The following is a 20,428-nucleotide window of genomic DNA, read 5'->3' as shown; positions in this document are numbered from 1 at the left end:
CGTCAAAATGAACATTGTGACGTCATGTGCAAGGCAAATATCTTATTTCTAGGCAAGTTAAAGCTGACCATCAGAGCATTAAATTTTCGATTTAACCTTTCACGTGGGATTAATCTTCAAAAGCAGGAAAGTCTCGGGGTTTGGCAGTTGTAATGTCTAGATGCTGATTGCATTGGGGACGTCCTTGGGATGTAAATACAGGTACTTCACTTCCCGCTCCGCGTTCCGTTTGTCTATTATTTCACCGACATCTTCGAGTGCATCGCGGAATCTAGACATGTAAGATAAAGAGAGAGGGATAAAAAAGACAGGGGGATCTTTTTGGAGAGGCGTTATATACCACACGTGCTTGGCAAACAATGTTTTTGAGGGATACTCTGCCAAGCAAATAAACATAGTGAGAAAGGTATCAGCAGTTAGTATTGATGCCTTTTCTGGCTTTACTTGGAAAATTCAAACTTTTGAAATAAAAAAACACTAAAATGACGTCGGAAATGTCCGACGTCAACCCATAGGGACAGCTTGGACTGTGGGTAGAGGGGTTTATGCAAAGAACGTTTAAAGAGCATACTTATGTATCACCATTATAGCAAAACTTTAAGCATGTGTGTCATCAAACCACTGTGGAAACCGTGTATACACAATGTAATCAGCATGATATAATTATCGTCGAGAAAACAAGAATAAATATCAACAATATCAACAAACAAATAAAACACAAACGCAAATAAAACCAATGGTAGGCCTATAATCACTCTACTGAATTACAGCTTGCAGGTCACACTCTCGTGTTAGCACTCGGGGCATCATGGGACACCCGCGCTATTCATAGTGTGTCACCACTCAGTATGGTGTCACACCACACAGGGTTATGGCACACAGTGTACGGTGTTATGATACAGGACACAGTGTCGATCATAACACATGGCAACACTGAGAGACATGCGCATGTAAACAGTGCGTCACCAGACAGTGTAATGACACACAAAACTGTGTTTTGATACATCTTACTGCGTTTGATATAGAACACGTACACGACATGGGGTTGTGACACACTGCATGACACACCACACTGTGTTGTGACACACTACAGAGTGTAACGTCACACCACACAGTGTTACGAGACTGTGACAGTTGTGTTCCTCTCACCTCTCTACAGCTTTGAGTGCTTCTGGCTCGTAGATGTACTGCACCTCGAAGTCTCCCAGGGAGTTGGTGCCCTTGCTACTGAGGATCTTGGTCAACGTGATAACGCTGAGAGTCTGGGCCTTGTCCGGGAGCTGCGCTATGATATCCTGTTCGGTGAGAGGGGTCTGTGGTGGAGAGACACAAATATATTAGATATATTGACAGTTAGATCGATCTGTATCATACAGTTTAGACTATTTACCTTGAAATGCCGACTATGATTTGAAAAAATGTCTCACGGATTTATTTTGTGATAATCTAAATTTGATTAAGGACGTTGTATCAGTCAATCACTGGAAAATAAAGAATAGTGAACAACGGCTATTAGTGCGAAATCGCAATCTACGTATAGACCAGAGCTGCTCTAAAACAATGGTTTCTGCGTTGATACGTTATCGGTTCGAGTGCAGTGTTTTCTGCTGAATCCCTAGAAGTTTTAAACATTACCCTTTTTGACATGGTTACCAACATACGTCGTTAAAAAAGAATATAAAATTAATATACCTAGATATGATTTCCCGTGAACCGCTCTCACCTTATCTCGCGGAGGACTACCGTGCAGCCACGCCGGATAGTTCGGCGGGAAAGCGTACTCGTCATACTGCCCGAAATTTGCGGACGCGTGACCGACACTGCAGATGAAGATGAAGTTGGTGACGACCTCCACGACCTCGTCTACAGTCTTGAACCTGCCGCCGTTCGGTAGCCCCTGCAGAAAACGACAGGAAAGGGAAGTAGGAGAAGGAGGAGGGTTAAAAAAGCGAAGAGATGGAAAAGCGGAAAGAGAAGAAGAAGAGAGAAAGGGGAAAAGGTCAAGAAAGTTGAGAAGAGCGTGGAAAGAAAAAAGGGAAAAGAATTTGACAGGATTCAGGAAAAGGAGAAAGAATCAAGGAAGGTAGATATACGAAGAAGAGAAACAAGTAACTAATCAGGATTATGCGTCAGCACATTTCATTGGAGTACTAATCACTAAAAATTAAATAAAAACAGCAGCAACAACAAACCCAAACTTACAAAACATTCCCTGCAACAACCGCACAAGCAGACATACACAAACACAAACATGTGCACGTATGAAAATGACGAATCGCACGCCTTTTACCTTCATGTTGACCGTGACTTCGTCGGGATCTCGTCCCACGCTTCCAAGAACTCGTCCCCATTCTTGCAACTCGTGATCCTCCTGAACCTTTTCAGCCGAGTCTGCAGGAAAGCAGAGAACCCATCACCAAATAACGAGAAAGAATAGTAAGAATGAATGAAAGAAAAAATCAAAGTAGGAGAAAATTGGAGAGACGATAATGATAATGATAATAATAATGATAACGATAATGATAATGATAATAATAACAATAAGGTCCTCTTTGTCTAGGGTACCCTCTTCAGTGTTGTCAGTGCTCTACCAGAGGGGCCTACCATTATTATTACTTTAGCGTTGCCAGGTACCCATTTTATATACCTGGGTCGAGAGGGACGTGGTGGGTAAAAACATTTTGTCCGAGGACATGAGGACAGGGCTGGAATCGAACTCGGGTCCGTCGATTAGGAGGAGCCGAGTCCGAGTCCGAGACGATCAATAACTAGTTGCCACAGTTTTGCTCGCATGATTCGGATGTTCGTCGAAGATCAATCAGAACCTACTTTCAGTAAGGGACGTCTATGTGATATCAGGACGCAAATGAACGGACACTTATATGTGCCAAAGAGAAGGCGAGATATTCTTCTTTTGCCTTCTTGAGCTTTTTTTTTAAGCCAGAGAAGGCGAAACAACGAGATCCGAGAAGTGGTTTTCTTGACTCCTTGGGCCCCAGAAGACAAAAAGACGTCTCGGGTTCGAGAAGACGAGAGGGTGAGTTGAGTTGTGAGATCTCGTTTTCTCAGGTTCGAAAAGGGGATATGGGAGATCTTGTCTTCTGGACGCCTCGGTCCAAGAAGGTAATGAGGGCAAGATCATAATGTCTCACCTTCGCGCCTTTCGGACCCTAGAGGTCTTCTTCTCGGCAGCACTTTTAGTTTCAGCGCAAAATGAATTGCCATAAGAATTCAACATGTATGAAAATCTGGATGGGTGTTTTTCTTGCTGCTTCTATTTTCTTAGAGTATAGGAGATTTTAAATGTAGTTTGGGAAACCGCCAAAAAGAGACAGGAAGTTTGAATTTCTATGTAAGAATAAAATAATATACCCTGACTACTACTTGTAATCTGATCGAAATCTTGATGAACGCGAATTAATGTATAGATCGATCACTTCTTATCAAAAGCTCATTCTGGACGCCTGGGGTTTTCATCAACTTTTCATCAAAACTCATGTTTCAAAGCCTACGAAAGGGTGATTCTGCGTTCTCCAAGGCTTTCATCTCATTAATTTCAATTAGTGTAACATGTAATTATTTCTTACCGTAGTATTGCTCGACAATGGCTCTGGCATAGTCGTTTATTGGCTTGTGAAAGAGCAGTGCGTCATCTCGGTAAGGGTAGTTCGGCAGTACTGCCGGGTCAGCGACACCCCTGTCTTCGAGGTCACCGATGAGGGAGCCCTGCACGTCCAGTCTCCAGTCGGCCCACATCCGTTTAATGATCTCTAGCATTCCAATTCGGCCTATCACCATCGTCTTATCGACCCAGCCGCCTTTACTGACCAGGTCAGCTACTGCCATGCTAGAGTTTTTTTAATCAGAAAAGTTGAATGTTTCCATGGTAGTAGTAGATAGAGGGCTATACATTTTGAATTGAAGTGAATATACATCATCATTGAAAAACATATTCGTGTTACTGGTATAACGCGATTGTCCGACGGGTTTTATTTTCCTATTGGCATTTCCGTCCATTAGATCGCAGAAGACGATGCTTACACAATGTTGATGCTAATAACGATAATCACTGATTAAAATGATGACCAGAATTATATGAAATTGAAAAAATTATGGAATCTAAAAGTTTTGCATATTTTAACGAAGCATTTCTTGATACGTTGATATGAAATTGCAAATTATGAATTGATGATATTATCATTCCCCTCACAGCATGCAAAAACAGCTTTTACGTAAAATTTTCATAATATCCAGTGTTTCGTTAGAATAAACCAATGTCCCAAGTCTCGAATCCTGATATTTCTGTCTGATCACTTGCAAGACATTATTCAAACAGGAGCAAAACATGTCTTAAACTTTTATTTCAGAAAATGGAACTTTCGTCATTTTCCAGTGCAACAACTATGAACCATTACAAATACAAAATATACTAAAATATCAAAAAACAAAGTGGTCCCAATAAAAAGTGGGTCCAGCCTTTTATTAGAACTCCCTTTGTTTTTTGGATAATCATCTCAGCCATTAGATACAAAACCAATTTTCATCAAATAGACAATGAATTCTTCTTGAGCTGTATGCTCCTTAATATGTCATAAGTGTTTTCTACTTATATTGCAAAACTCACAATCTTCATTCCCTATCTCAACCAAAATTATATCATTCCTTTAATCGTCCCCGAGTGGTTTTTAAAGCATGAAATGAAATTATCCTCACTTACTTATTGATAGCGATCAGGAAGAGGAAGTGGGGAGCGAGGAGACGGAAGATGGGATGAGATGGGGATAGGCACTGGTGGGAGGCTACGGCAATGGCCTCGCCCACTAGGTGGGTGAAACCCAGGTGGACTGCCGACTCGTGCACGGCCGTGTCCGCGTTGTTGAAGTACATCTTGGCAAGAAGCCACGTGTACTCCGGGTCGGTCGGGTAAAAGACCTGTCGGAGTCCGTAGAGAAGAGACAATTGTTTGTAACTTTCCAACCACCTCCGAGCAGAATACAAAAAAACAGTTCATCGAATTATTTTGAGGATTACTGTTGAATAGAAATAGGTCGAGTAGGTCATAGCGTGATACCTACTCAATATCCACCCTATCGACATCGACAGCTAAAGTATTGAGGAGCCGCAGTGTGCTTTCAAAGAATAAAGAGCCTCATTCAAATTTAATACACCAGGGAGGTGGATCCTCACTACAAAAAGAACAACACAATCCATTATAGCAAGAAACATGAGGAAGCATAAAGCGCACATTGTATAAGCCTGGAAGCCTTATTTTCAGTCCCAATGAAGAACATTGCAATAGTGGATTCAATTTTACAAATGCTGACTGATAATAAGCAGAATGAAAGTGTACTTTCTTCTCATGCGGATATTGCCTCATTATGAAGAACTGATGACAGAACAGTTTACTGACCCCGCCCATAGAGGGGGTTTGCAGCAATCTGTACGACACCTTACCCTCGTCTTGTAATGGACCACCTTTGCCCCCACCGCAAAGGACTATTCCAAATCTCCCCCCCCCCCCCTTCCCGTAGAGCCCTACTTTTTGTCTGTTGAAAAAGGAATGATACACAACAAATGAACGCACTTACCGGGTTGTCCGGAGCGGGGTCGGGGAAGAGTTGTATAGCAACGGGCATCAGGTCATTCGCCTCGTTGAGAAAGAACAACGCGGTTGGTGCACACACCTGTTGATGACAAGTTTGACTTCGTCAATTGACTTCGTCAAAAAATCATTGCACCGACTGCTATGTAAAAAGAAATGTTTGTTTGTTTGTTGTTGTTTGTTCGTCTTATTTTTTTTAGGGGGATGTAACATATTAACCGTATATGATTCATATTTTGTTTTTATTACAACTCTTCTGACTTCAGGACGGGATAAATACAGGACAATCAGGTTTGAATGTTTTGTTTCAAGAAAAGGAAAAATGTTATATGTTATATAAATATGGATATCTATTGAATATATTCATATTCACACACATACAAACACGCACAAACAGGCATAATTATATATATATATATATATATATATATATATATATATATATATATATATATAATTATATATTTATACATGACCATGTCCAAATAGTTTAACAAAATACATCTCTTGTTCATAGGTCTTGTTGAGGAAACATTTATCTGCTCGCTTTAATGCATGGCAACAAGAAAACACCCCGCTATCTCTCACACTTACTATCATCTCATCAAAGGAGGTACATATGAAGAGTTTGTTCGCAAAAACCGATAAGTCCATATTTGCCAAATGGAGATATTTGCGATTAAAGGTCAAGAAAAACAAAGAGAATAATAAGAAAAAGTGTGCTTCTTTTGGCCATAACTTCAAAAATGTACCTTTATATGTAGTGACCAATATATCATTTAAAAGGTATTATTTTGTACTTTATGAAAGAGACCGTACTTCAAAATCTTAAAAAATGGACTTATCGGTTTTCGCAGACAAACTCTTCATATAGGCCTATAGACACCTCTCTGATTTCATGTATACATCCGCTCTAGAATAATGTCTGACAAAGACCATTTTGATATCACCAGGCAAAAGAGTTATAAACGATTAAAAGATGTCTTTCGATCTCCAAGACTTCCGACAGGAAAGATTATACACACATGGATTATGATGTCATAATGACACTCTATAGGGACAGACAAGGATATGTTGTTATTATTACCTTTCTGTTGTCCGTACAGGGTAGGTCCTTCATGAAGGAGTAGTCGACAATGAAGAGCTTCTGCATCACCAGGGCTTCTTCCACTTTCATGTTCTCCAGCAATGGATTCAGATCCTCGTCAGATATGGCAAACCTTACAAGTTGAAGGGGGAGGGGGGGGGGGGAGATATAACAAGAGTGATTCGGTCAGTGTCTGGTCAGAGGTCGGATGGAAGCACTGAATAAGGCATTGTTGCCCCTTTTTCCTGCAATTACGCTCATACATTCAACCGGTTTATTTCGTCCATGACGTAGACTGGCGTCACAACATTACACTTAAAAGTTTTCGGAAGGCTTTGCCTTACTGCATCTATTCATTTTATTCAGTTCTAATCTTTTATCAGGGTAACTCATTCACCAATAAGTAGTTGTCTTCCATGGGGCCCCCGAATGACATCGATTCGGGCCGAACATGAATCGATTTCGGCTGTATACAGGTCTGAATGTCTGTGCTTCTAAAAATTCTAATTTACTCTCGTGGGAATGCGGAAGGCATCTTTCAGCTGTCGCTCATCGAAAAGAATGCAAAAATTCTCAAGTTTACAATAATAATGCGTGTGTGTGTGTGTGTGTGTGTGTGTGTATGTATGTATGTGTGTGTGTTTCTGTATAGGAGGGAGAGACATGAGAGATGGGTGGGGGAATAAAGCGAGAATGTGTTAGTGCGCAATGTGACTGTAATGGAATGGCAGGTGGATATATTTACCTGGTGTGAATATCTACACTGAGTATGCTGTATGCCTTATGATATTTTTTTTAATGCTTAAGACAATTTCCTCCGAATATGAGTAAGGAGCCTGGGTGATGGGGGAAAGGGGAGGTGCTTTTGGGACAATTACTGACGATATAGGGCTGTGAGTTATTTGGCTCAGTCGGTAGCGCGTCTGCCTCACTATCCTAAGGACCCGGGTTCGAACCCGAGTCTGGACTGAGCAATATTGTGTGTAATCATACCGTTCCCTCTAGCAAGAGGCAAAACACACTGTCCCTCGGATAGGAAATAAAATGGAGGTCCCGTGTATGAGAGAGTCACAACTGATGCATTCATTAATGTTTTATCGCAAAGAGCAGGGTGTTTAACCCGGTGAAATGGTCCCACCTCACATCCAACTGGACCCCACGGAAGACCAGTTTAGCGTAGCTGAATATAGGCTATCCAGCCATCTTTTGAGATGGAAATGAACAAACAAACAAACAAACCAATCACGATCACAAAAGTAGGGCGGTACCTGCTTGGGATATGGCGGAAGGAGGGGTTGAGATTGGAAAAAGAGGAACGCTTGCTTGTTCGTCAACAATACGACGATTCAGCAATCATGAAGGTAACTATATGATAATGGAGCAGAAAACTGCATTCCACATCCGATTGACTTCTGGAAGTGGATACAATAGATTAGAAGGTAGAGAAGGTCATCGGAGCATTGCTACCTCTCTCTGTCTTTCTCATTTTGAAGTCTAGCAACTCTAAAAGAAGAGCGGAGCCAAAAAAAAAATCGACCTCGCCAGAACTATTATTTCTATACACATAATATGGCTTCCAAATATACCTGTGCTTATCATCATAAACACATCGAACCGTTGCATTAAAAATACACTTTGACTGGACAAAATAGGGTCCAGAATAAGGGGCACGCCAAAAACAACAACAGCACACTTTTATTTCATGGGACTATACAGCACTTACGCAATGGTCTATAATGCAGACGTTCCTAATTTCTTCCTTTCTAAATGTTTATTCATCGATGGCAGTCTTGCAAACAGCTCGATACTCGGATCTTTTATTTCGCGATCAACCTCTAAATCACGCAGAAAAGACCTTTGTGGAAAATCGGCTGCCCTTTTCTCCCGCTCCATGGAAACCTGTCACAACAAAGGATTATAAAGCCTTTCACCCTGTTCACAAGGCCCGATAAAGTCTGCGGTGATAACGTCAATAGTCAGTGGGCGTGGCGGAGGACACTCATTGGCTGACTTTTTCAGGGAGCCTCTCCAAGGACTTGTATCCTCCTTTCAAGCTCTACTTTGTTACAGCACGCAATTTTCTGTTACCAATAATAACGTTTAAGGGTATGCAAATACCCAGGAGGTTTATCATATCATGGAGCGACTGTGTAGCTTTATGATTAGGCATGATACAGAAATCCATACCTCTTCGGTAATTCCTTACATAGTCGGATCTGTCCCGGATTGCAGCCTTGTAATCTCTGCCGGCCAAAATTCTTGTCTGATCTCCACTCACGGTATTTCTGTGAACAGATTATACATATTGAATTGTGGAACATTCATATAATATACACAGATATATAAACAGAGAAATAAATAAATAGATAGATAGATAGATAGATAGATAGATAGATAGATAGATAGATAGATAGATAGATAGATAGATATAATTATATAGATACAAAGTAATAGTTGTTTTCGTGGAAAGATAATGTTGGAGATTATGGTTGTACTTTGTACAGCTGTATCAAAATCAATAATCCACCACTAAATGTTTGTATTTTCGTCATCAATGATGATGACGAGGTAAAGGATATATATGTAATACCGCTAAAATATTGCTGATCACCGCGACAATGATGACACAACAGTAGCATGATATGAACCTGTAAATATTGATTTGCTTGACGATAAGGACAAATATTGCGGTAAAGCATATATTCTATAATCAACAATATTTGAGATGAGTATGCATTTCTGAGTCCCGAACATTCAAATAGGCAAAACTGGTAGACCTTCGGAATATAGCAACAATAATTAGAATCATAAACATTACCATTGTTGTTAAATTCAATATACTGTACTACTGTTCTCATATCATCATGTTGATACTATCCTATAACAATATTTGTAATTTTAATAATATAGCGATGGTGATGATAATTCTAACAATAATGAAAATAATGTTAACGAGGACAAACTATCATTAATTTTAATATCATTTATGATGATAATAACAAAAAATACAATAATAACAATTTAATGATAACAGTAATATCAATTCAACATTGAAGTGATATTGTTATTACTTGAAATATTGTTGTTATAATCACTTTTATTCTTCATTTATCTATTCTCTTATTCAGTGTGTGCACGTATGAATTTATTGTATTCAGGGAGGTTGCCTCCTTCCTCTCTTAGCTGTGTGGTAATCTACGTTTCCCTGCCATTATGCTTTACCCTAAATCGAGAACTTACCGCCGGTATGGGGAGGACGGGCGGTCGGTAGATTTTCTTGATGTCTTCAATGGTTTTCCATCGTCCGGTCATGATCTCCGTCAGCTTCGCTCTCAATTTCAGCTGGATGACACTTTTCCCAAGATCCCACTGCGAATGTAATCGTGATATGACAAACGTTAACATTAAATGATCGCGTTTGGTATATTCAAGTAATGCGCAGTTTAATGCCCCGTCACTGACCAGGCACGCTAACCTGGAAACACTAAACTGCACATTACTTGAGTATGAGACCATTCTGAAGCAAATAATTTTCACACAACAATAGATATAATGTACTCTTAAATGAATCCCACAAGGATTGGAACATTCATCCTCCAGCACTCCCACCGATTCCCACTGATCAGTTACTAACCATCCCCTTTAAAGAATGGCTTCCTGACCATATCCGTAATGACTGCAACGTTGAATAAATCACCAAAACATTTGAAGTGGCTAACAACTTGGGGCTTTGATTGTATGTTTAACATATCAAAATGTTGGCTAAGCCCATCCACAGCAAACAAGATTTTGGACCTTTGAACTTTTTGTTGTTATTTCTCTTGCTTGCAAATCATGAACCGCATTTCGAAGAAAGATTTTCAGTTTTATTCTAAAAGCGTTGGTATTGTAGCCAAATTATAATGACATCCTTTGATAATGCTATTTTTTTTTACTTGTTAAGGCAAAGTTATACTTGTTCAGACCGGTCTACATCAATGATTTATGTGATATAGGCCCTATAGGCCTATTTCACGTTTTTATCCTCCATAAAATTATGGAAAATCTTCATGAATCATGTGGCATTCATGGTTACACATACATAAAGCGCATATTTCCACTTTTCAAAATGAAATACAAGAGGTAGTAAAAACCACACATATTGAATATATATATATATATATATATATATATATATATATTCGTTACAGAGATAACTCAGAAATCATTACACCCAATAAAAAGATATATATCCACGATATGACATATTTCATCTATTTCTTCTAAAAGCCACATGTCTAAATGAGTGTGAAACGAATGTATCCAACTGTATGTTAGCATATATACATGTATATACCATGTATACTATATGTGTATGAGTGTGTCTGTGGAGGTATGTAAAAACTAGTAGTAAATGGCATGAATAATGTATATAGATTACCAGTATCTTATGCCATCATAAATGAATTCCAAAATACAGTTAGATTAAAAATGAGTCCCCTCCGCCCCCGCACCGTCCCTCAGACCTAGTTTGCAGTCACAAACGACCACCGCCGCGGCCACCACCTCACCTCGTAATGCCGCCATAAACGTAAGGGACACTATTATACGTCAGGCTTTCAGTGGGTGAAATGAAATAAAACTACCGCGAAAGAAAGAAAGTGAACGAAAAGTACTGCGAATGAACGTGCATCAGTAAAAACACACGAGTCGTCATTCTTATTTTTTTATGTGCATGCATGTGTGTGAGTATTGATATATAATTAAGCGCTGTGCATCTTATAATTACGTTAAAAGAGAAACTTTCACGCAAAAAGCGTCATATTATACTTCGATAGGCCTAAAATATGTACATGCGTATAACATAACAGCAGCCAATTGACAGATGTGTCGTGTGAGATTACACCAGATCAAAAGAAGTCGAGGATATCTGTGACGTACACATACACCAATGCTGATGTCAGTAGCTTAAATGCCTTTTGATAGAAAGGACAATTTCAAATTGGCTCCAAGGATATACCCATGGCAGATTCCGACAAAAGCAAGAATGACGATATACCACAGGGCTAAAACTTTCACTGACAACTCTGACGCAAGTAGTGCAACTTGGTACGAAGGCCTGTATTTGGAAACTGGGTGCGTTATTATGGCCCGTATCAAGAGGAAATAGTTACATTAGCTGACTTGAACAGAAAGTCTAACAAAACATTGCTACCACTAAGAATATTGATCCATCAAAGAAAGCGAAGCGTATCTTTATATATATATAGCAACAACTAAAACACAAGGATTGAGAATACACTGCCTTAAAAAAAAAATGTGTTAACACTTAATCAAATTACAGAATTATGTGGCATATGAAATATGTTTGAACAATGATGGAAAAAGGAATACAGTCCTATTCAAGTTATTGTCTACCATAGTTCTGTTCCGTTAGGAGATCTAGCTCTAAGTTTTGCCTGATCACTGTCGGGTACCAAACAGAATGTCTTGGGTCAAGAGGGACGCCGTGGGTAATCTAAACATCTTGTTCAGGAATGTTAAACGGACCCGGGTCCCCTTTGAGGGGTCTGGGGTCTTATCCTTTACACCACAATGGACAAGCGCCAAAGAGGTTAAAGGAAACGAAACTCAAATATACAAGGGGATTGAGTGAATATAGCAATTTTGGTTGACCACATCAGAGAAGTTTGAAGAAAATCAGACAATCCGTTCAAAAGTTAAGATTCCATTTTTTTTCAACTGCATTTTTTACATGAAAAATACATATTCCCTTGGCTTGTTACTGACATTCTGTGAAGGGTGGTAGTATCCCCCTGCTTTCATGAAGAGGTAAATTGAAAATCAAGTTACTTTTCTTTATGCTAGAAACGTGAAAGAAAATAATTTTCTGTATATTTTATTGATCTTATTGTCCATATATTTCTGATAGACCCTTCATTCATTTGGCGGTATAATGTGAGAATAGATTTCACCAGACATTTAATTGCTAACTGTCTTGGAGGAGTCTGCGCCTTTGAATGTTTCTGTGACAGATATATGGCGCCATACAAATGCTGTGGATCATCATCATCATCATCATATATAAAGTCACATCTTAAGTATTGTAGTCTTGTCATCCGGTGCTGGCTACACTTAACATGGAAAAAAGTCTATCAAACAGATTGTCCGATTTTACTTAAACTTCACTAATGTGTTCTACAAATTATTGCTGCATTCGCCAAGTTCATATAATCATATTTGGTTTTCATTCTCCTTTAAAGAGTGCATGAGCAAAGCAGGTTATATTACTAGATAAACATTAGATATAGTGTTCATTTGGCGGTTTAATGTGAGAGGGCCAAAGAATAAACAGTCACACTCTTTGTCCGAATGACGTGCCATTTCTTAGTACTCAGGGGAAAAGGAATCAATCGATATTTAAGCACTTACCATGTAATCATTGGAGAACGACTGGTCTTGAGGAAATACTTTCACCTGGACAGAGGGGAATGCAAAATATTAATACAAAAAACGAGAACTCACTAACGAGAAGTATGATATATTTGGAGGCATTTTGATACCAAGTAGACACTAGCTATTAAGTTCTAGATTAACCACTGTTTATTTCTACACCTTGACAATGATGACGATAAAAACAAATAAAAAAGAAAGGTAATATGACTACTAGTATTGTTACACTATGCGCAAACTCTCGCTACCACAACTACAAAACAATAACAACTTCAAAATAACAAAAATCATTCTTGTTAGACACTTTGGAAGATGCAAATGTAGTTACATATAACAATTGAGGAACAAGGCTTTAATAAAAACACGTTGATACTGAATAGGGTCGGCGATGTTTAAAGTTTGAGAAAAAAAAAACATATCTAACCACTTTCTACACCTCAAAAGTTCATTTTCACTGTCCTTATCTATCCATTCAATAGACAAAGCATGGATGTGTTGATGGTTGTATCATTATTTTTTGATAGCATCTATTCACAATCGGAACCACTCTAACAAACAACCACATTCAATTTCCTTTAAAAACAAAATCTCATATCAAACTTATTTAGGTATGTATGTATTATATCACATGAAATATTCAAAGCACTGAAAAGTGGGAGACCACAATCGTCATGATCGTTTGGTAAGACAATAGATTGAAAACATGGATAATCCCTTGATGATATCAAATACATGCGCCATATAATTATGTACGATCGAAATAATATTTTGTGTGAGTGATACAGTTGCATTCCATAAACTGGAAGTTGGTGCGCATCATTTGGTGTTGGAAAATGTTACCTAACCTCAACTAACCCCGGTTGCGGTTCACGTGTAACGAACAGACAGGGGTACCCGGCCCGTCACTTCTGGATCTTTCATTCCCATTCTCGTACTATCGAGGGAGCATCAACATCCGCATACCTCGGTGGTGCGGAACAACGCTCGATTAAGGTTATTCGATCGGGCGCCTTTTCAATTCTTGTATTGATGTATATACAATCACGAAAGTTAAAAGCCGATGGCATAGCTAAAAAGCTTATCTTCGCCTACGTGAGTGAGGCATCTCTTGCGCAAGAGTATTATGACAACGTATAAACAGACAGAATAAAACTAACGTCATATGGATATAAATGTATCCCGTAGTCTTTTTTTTCAATTCACTAATTACATTGTTATTCTAAAGTTATATTGCATACACTTACGGCAATAGGAGAAAAACAATTTTTTATGAAAGTTTCTAAAACGTAAGAAACCATACTTAGTCATTAAAAGCAGAACAGATGATAATGATAATAATGATAACAATAATGATGATAATAATAATGACAATAAAACAAATGTAAAAAAAAAAACCAACAAAACATGACGATGAGGAGTATTATTGGTGAAATATTAAGTCCAAGGATGGAAGTAGCTTACAGACATTCTACCCAGAACATGTTCCTTCAAAAGTCCAAAGCCCTATTCACCTCACCTCAGGCTTCTATACAAAGTTGGCATTCAATTTTGCGTCAGCTGGGCAGGCGTTCAATTTCGTACCAAGTACCATTTCTTCGGCTTTAAAAGAATACTCGTCTTCTGATTATACTCCTCCTCCTTCTTTTCCTCTTCGTCTTGTTATTATAAGTAAAATGTGCCCCAACGTTTTCTCAATCTCTTTCTATTCTCATTTCTCCTTGCCAAATTTCTGTCGTTATTGTTTTAAATAAAAACGCAGACAAAGGAAAACTGACAAGAAATGTACACGTTTTATATAGGTGAAAATTGAGCAAAGAAAATGGGATAGGTTGCCAATAATAAGACGATGAGTAATCAGTTGAGGTTGTCTACAAGCGACGTCAGCAACACAACAACAACAACAACAACAACGAAGACGTGAACAGACTGCAATGACACTGTTAATAATAACAATGGTCTCCACTTATCCTTACAGACCCCGTTCAAGTTGAACGGGGTCGGTATTAAGGATAAGAACACTGACAGAGGAAGAGTGAGAGGGAGGGGGATACACGTGAGGGAACTCCAGCCTACCTGCGGAATGACCATGTTTTTGGTGAGGAGATATCGGGCCTTCGTTCCTGCCAGTTCTTCCTTCCGCTGGTCGCAAAGATCGTCGCACTGCGGTAGACACATGTCGAACGGTCTCAGTTTGATCTTTTTATCAGCAGGGATCCACCGGTGCACCGGGAAGATATGTCTCTCATTGCTAAGCACATTGGTCACGTCAATGACATCGCAGAACCAATCGTCGAATATTCCCTTCGAGTCCCGCCAGATCTCGATGAACGACAGGCTGCCGAAATCCTCGACGCCACTCCAGCGGCGGAACGTGTTGACGGTGCCCTTCTCGAAGTCATCCTGCAAGAAGCCGTCGAGATGGATGTCTACGGATCGCTTCCCTTCGCTGTCAACCAGGGCAATGTACACGTTGGCGTCTGTACCCGCCCCTTTGCGATCACCTGTTCTGACTGAGATACGAAACTGGGGTCCTGTGTGAAAATACGACAGTACGACACCCATCGCACATAGTCCTTTTTAATAAAATCTTATCATCAAATACCATTAATTTCTGGCATCCGTTACGGAAACGTGGACGTAAATGGCACTCCTTCGTGTTGCGACGCTCGCTGCTAAAATGGAATTTTCGTTTTACCGCAGTATAGCAGTCTGCCTGCCGCAGAGTTCACTGACAAAATAAAGTATCTGCAAGGAGAGGTAAGAACTGATGGCTAGAGAGGCTGCAATCAAGGTCTTTATTGTGCTACTGTAAGTTGTGGGTACAGCTGAAAGAAAGGAATTAACGGGAAAGCGTTCCTCCTTCAACCACAGACGGGAGTTCTTGCGTTACCCTCGCAATTTTGACCCAGCCAACCGCGTCGCAGCTTGGTCTTGGGACACTCAAAAGGTAGGGGAATAATCGGACTGTGACACCATGCGAGACCTTGAAAGAGGCTCAGGATGATAGGAAACAGCGAACAATGGAGAGTGTGCTTGTTAGGCGCTTTGGAAGAATAGCTCTGGGGACTAATCTTCGTGATGTCTCGCTTCTTTTTTTCCTTCTGAAGTTAAGGAGAATAGTTGTCGCTGTTACTGTGTGCACAAAGCTACTGTTTACGTAAATGAAACTGAATGGCAGCAGTTTGAGGCGCTCTTTTTCAGCCACTTTAATCTTGACAAAAGTCTTGTTTAAAAATAAAATGCAAAAAGGAAAAAAAAAAGAATTATGCAGCATCGGTTGGCACAACTTACCGAATGCAAACTGGTTCTATGTGTACACTTACGTATACATATTATTTTGATACAGTTGCATATCTTTATAACAATAATCATGGTATATAAAAGACTCGGTGGTCAGGGGCCACACAAGTTGATGTCGAGGGGCACTAGATTTCCAATAGGGTTTTCTTTAGGTGGCCCGATCGATTTCTTTTATAATTATTAAAAATGGATTCTTATATTTGCGTTTATATCGGGCAACTAGGCCTAACATTTCTTTCTCGAGTCACCAAAATCTCAAATTAAAACAAATGCACACACACACGCACACACATACACACCTGCACGCAAGTTAGGATCGATGCCTTATACGTATGATTACATATTTCTGTTCATTTATTCACTTGAATACATTTACTATGTATTTGTCAATTCAATCATTTATCAATTCTTACTTTATCTATTCATCTATAATTCATTGTCAATGAAGTCAATCATTGCATTTCTTGGTCGTATATTGGTTGCATCTGCTTTTTACCGAAAGGTTTGGACACTCTCTGCGCATGCTCCTCGAGTCTAATTTTGGTTCTAAGATGATCAGGATTACTGGAACATTAAAAAAAAGGAAAGAAAAAGAAAAAAACATGGCCGTTTCTCACTGGTCTGAAGCTTGTATATTATTGAGTCAATGAGAGGAAGTCCGATGAACTTTTATTTCATCTCGAATATATCTCGGATATCATTCCATATAATTATAATTTATAGTCTTGTTCGCATAGACTTTACTATTAAAGCGTGTGCAGTTCCGAAACAATGAAACAAAGTTCGTTTTTTTTCTGATTTTTATGAATAATAATTTCACCGACTTTTGCTTAATAACAATGATTTCAAAGGTTTTCGAAAAAGTTTGCAATGAAATATCTCGTGAGTTAAGATTCCTCAAAAAACAAAGAGACAGTTATCGCGTAATTAATGAACATTATCGTTTCTGTTAATGGATTTTCCTCAAAGAGGAGGCTGAAACGTTTTTAGATACGCCATAAAATTAAAAATTTTGCTCTGGAATTATGCTTTCATTGTTAATGATATTCTGGAAAAAAAATCTTACAGCATCATATTATCAAGTAATTCGTGTAATGCCTTATTCTGACACTGCAATTGATAGGACGAACTGAGCTTCGTAAATCTTAGAGGCACAGGTAGACTTGTATAGTAACAGTAAAGAATGTTGAAAAATGCCCTTTATGAACGATTTTTCTGTTAAAAAAAAACCAAAAAAAAAAAAACCCACGTTAATATTCATCAGCATGTGCGGTTCTGAATATTTTGCACACAAAAGTCTGGTCTACAATGGAATCAGTCTCCTTGTAGATAACACTTCGTATCGCAGACGATCTGGAAGAAAAATGCAATATCATCGTGTGCTGAATATTTCTAAGACAAATGTCTGGTGCGGAATGAAACGTCCTTATAGCAATATTATCTCAACAACTCATACTGCAGACAACAAAATGAAATGAACACCGGCACTCTGTCTAAGAAGAATATCGACAACATCATTTATTACACAAACATCATGCCAAGTCGCAGTCCAGTATATTGCACTTTGGGTAAACACAAACTGCTCTGAAAAAGACAAAAACGTTCAAAACTGATTCAAAATGTATGCTCAACGGTTCTGCGTTATGTATGTACATACACATCTGTACATACACTATTACAACGACCCATTGCAGTAACCTCCCTCACTGAAATGTTATATTCAATATGGTGAAATATCACAAGTAAGTTTTAGCCTCTGCTAAACTTGATAAAATTATTTCTTCCTTTCTTACATGAAACAGATTTCTAATTGCACATAAAGAGACCAGAAAAAAAAGCAAGAGCAACACACTCGTGAGTTGAAACCCTTTCAACAACTGTTGTAAGTATCATTGAAATAAAAAAAAAGTCCTTCGCAAGCTATTTCGCATACAGTGTTATAGCCCCACCCCCTTGCAATAAACAAAGAAGGAATATCATCCGTAGGATATGAAACAAGTGGCATATGATCTTCTCCTGGGTGGTATGGTACACCATACAGTACATCATCAAGCACAGAATAGCGAAATATAAAGAACGACAGCGTTGGTTTAAAATGATAATAGCGGTCAAGATTCTACTCAAGCAGGATAACGATTCTTCACGTTTGTGGCTTTATTGGCCTCGTTATTTTCATATATTAGGTAATTTGAAGATCTTTTTACACTTTGTGTGTCATAACCATACGAAAATTAAAGGAATGCAATAACTTTTTATTTATCTCCATCCTGGGAGATTTCTCCCAGAATTAAATCCTAACAAAGTAACAGAGAACAATGGCCTAGCAGTGAAAGCAATTCACAGAGTGAAAAATGGTGAATAAACAGATGAAAATACAAATAACTTGATTTCATCTCAAGAGATCAAATGATATAATACAACATATGTTTCTCAAAATATTAGTCGATTCTTTTTCAAATGAGCTGAAACATTCCTCATTGTCCCATCCTTCTAGACATAAAACATACAAACAAACAAAACATTGATATGATAGGGACCCATTTTCTCTCTCTTCTTTTCTTTAAAATAACAACATCGATATGATGAACAACTAAAATTATTCATTATATCCAACCTGATAAAGTGCACCATGCACGATTGGCAAAAGAAGACATTTAGTCTATCCTGCTGGGAAGTCTAAGATACTTAGCATTCATTGATGCTAAAAGGAATAAACGCCGTACAGCCTTTCTTTATTCAGAGACATCCACATGGAAAATGAAAACGTGCAAGCTGAAACATGCCAAAAGATTTTATTTCTTTTTAAATAAATCATCAGTCACAGGAGAGTCTGAAAGTTTTAGCATGTAACAATGTCCTACTGGAAAAAACACAGTGTACCATATTATGTTCACAATGTGCTCTCATAGTCGACTATGTGAAAACACTCGAATTTAACAGTGTGAAGAGGATTTCACACTTTGTTGTGGTTTTCATAGAGTGTTCAAATAGTAATGCTCTGTTTCACACTTTAAATTGATGACTGTCATTGTGTTCACACTGTTAAAACGATCGAATTCAATAGAAGATATTTCACACTGTGTTCACACATGTGTTTCTCACACTGTGTTCTTTCCAGCAGAGATGCTCATAAAATTGTACAGTAACAAATTATGCAGACAGAAGGTTATTCGTCGACTCAAAATATAATAGCAGTCACTTGTGTATTATAAATTCTTAGAAAAGATTCTTGCATGGAAAATATCAATGAATATAGATGCCATAGCATGTTGGCTCTCTCTCTCTCTCTCTCTCTCTCTCTCTCTCTCTCTCTCTCTCTCTCTCTCTCTCTTTCCTGTCTCGCCACCATTTACATCTTTTAGTTATGTATCTTTAAATGGGGGTGGGAAGAGAAAGACAATCATCTCTTTCAGCAGTATGATCAGTATATTGTTTCTCACTCGAACGATCTCTCAAACACCCACCTCCCCCACCCCCCACACACACACGCTCTCACACACAAACACGCATCCACACTTTACTCTTGATTCTGGGATCTATCAAGTAGTACCCTTTTGCATGCAACATTAATTACCTGTCCAAAGGTACATGTGTGACATTTGTGCACAATGTCACAGAAAGGATTAAGCTTTCAAAATAGACATTTTGTATCTCTGTCTGTGTCCGAGGTAAAACAAACAAACAAACAGACAATGTTTGCATGATTATACCTGTTTCTTACAATGCATGACAACAGCATAACTGCTAATAAATTACCGAAGTCACATTAGTCCGGTTAATCCGGATTTTGCTGTATAGGCCATGCGAACCGGCGTGCCTTCTCATATTCACAAACTGAAGACTGCATGGCTAATCGTAATCAATATGCGGGTTCATTGAGGATATTCATATAATCGTAGGGTTCTATGTCCTATGGAGGACAGAAGATTGATCCATCTCGCCTCATGTTTTATATCTGACCATCACGCTTCGTGAACAGGTGACCAAGGACATTTAGGATTGACGTG

At 38.8% G+C, this 20,428-nt stretch overlaps 1 protein-coding gene across 1 annotated transcript; it reads right to left on the bottom strand.

Annotated features, from left to right (window-relative positions):
* Positions 1-156: 156 nt before the first annotated feature.
* LOC139727242 (polyunsaturated fatty acid 5-lipoxygenase-like) lies at positions 157-15,683 on the bottom strand. The gene is made up of 12 exons (XM_071638198.1): positions 15,195-15,683; positions 13,101-13,145; positions 9,930-10,058; positions 8,877-8,974; positions 6,690-6,822; positions 5,589-5,684; positions 4,718-4,932; positions 3,588-3,847; positions 2,291-2,391; positions 1,724-1,897; positions 1,150-1,313; positions 157-271 (listed from the first exon to the last, which is right to left on the bottom strand). Exons 1-12 carry the CDS (start codon positions 15,681-15,683, stop codon positions 157-159), a joined length of 2,019 nt encoding a protein of 672 aa, XP_071494299.1.
* Positions 15,684-20,428: the final 4,745 nt, after the last annotated feature.

This window comes from Diadema antillarum, unplaced genomic scaffold (genome assembly GCF_040938485.1).
Source record: "Diadema antillarum isolate AM-2024a unplaced genomic scaffold, OU_Dant_1.0 seq00000124_RagTag, whole genome shotgun sequence".
In the NCBI taxonomy this organism is placed as follows: Eukaryota; Metazoa; Echinodermata; class Echinoidea; order Diadematoida; family Diadematidae; genus Diadema; species Diadema antillarum.
The sequence above is the reverse complement of the archived record's forward strand: the minus strand, read 5'-3'. Positions and strand labels throughout refer to the sequence as shown.

What these genes read in the sequence shown, in the direction of transcription:
- LOC139727242 (XM_071638198.1), bottom strand. Translation starts at nt 15,683, where the DNA reads ATGGGTGTCGTACTGTCGTATTTTCACACAGGACCCCAGTTTCGTATC. An exon ending in AAAACATGGTCATTCCGCAG is followed by an intron (nt 13,146 to 15,194) that starts GTAGGCTGGAGT and finishes CCCTCTGTCCAG; the next exon opens with GTGAAAGTATTTCCTCAAGA. An exon ending in CCTGTACGGACAACAGAAAG is followed by an intron (nt 5,685 to 6,689) that starts GTAATAATAACA and finishes TGTCATCAACAG; the next exon opens with GTGTGTGCACCAACCGCGTT.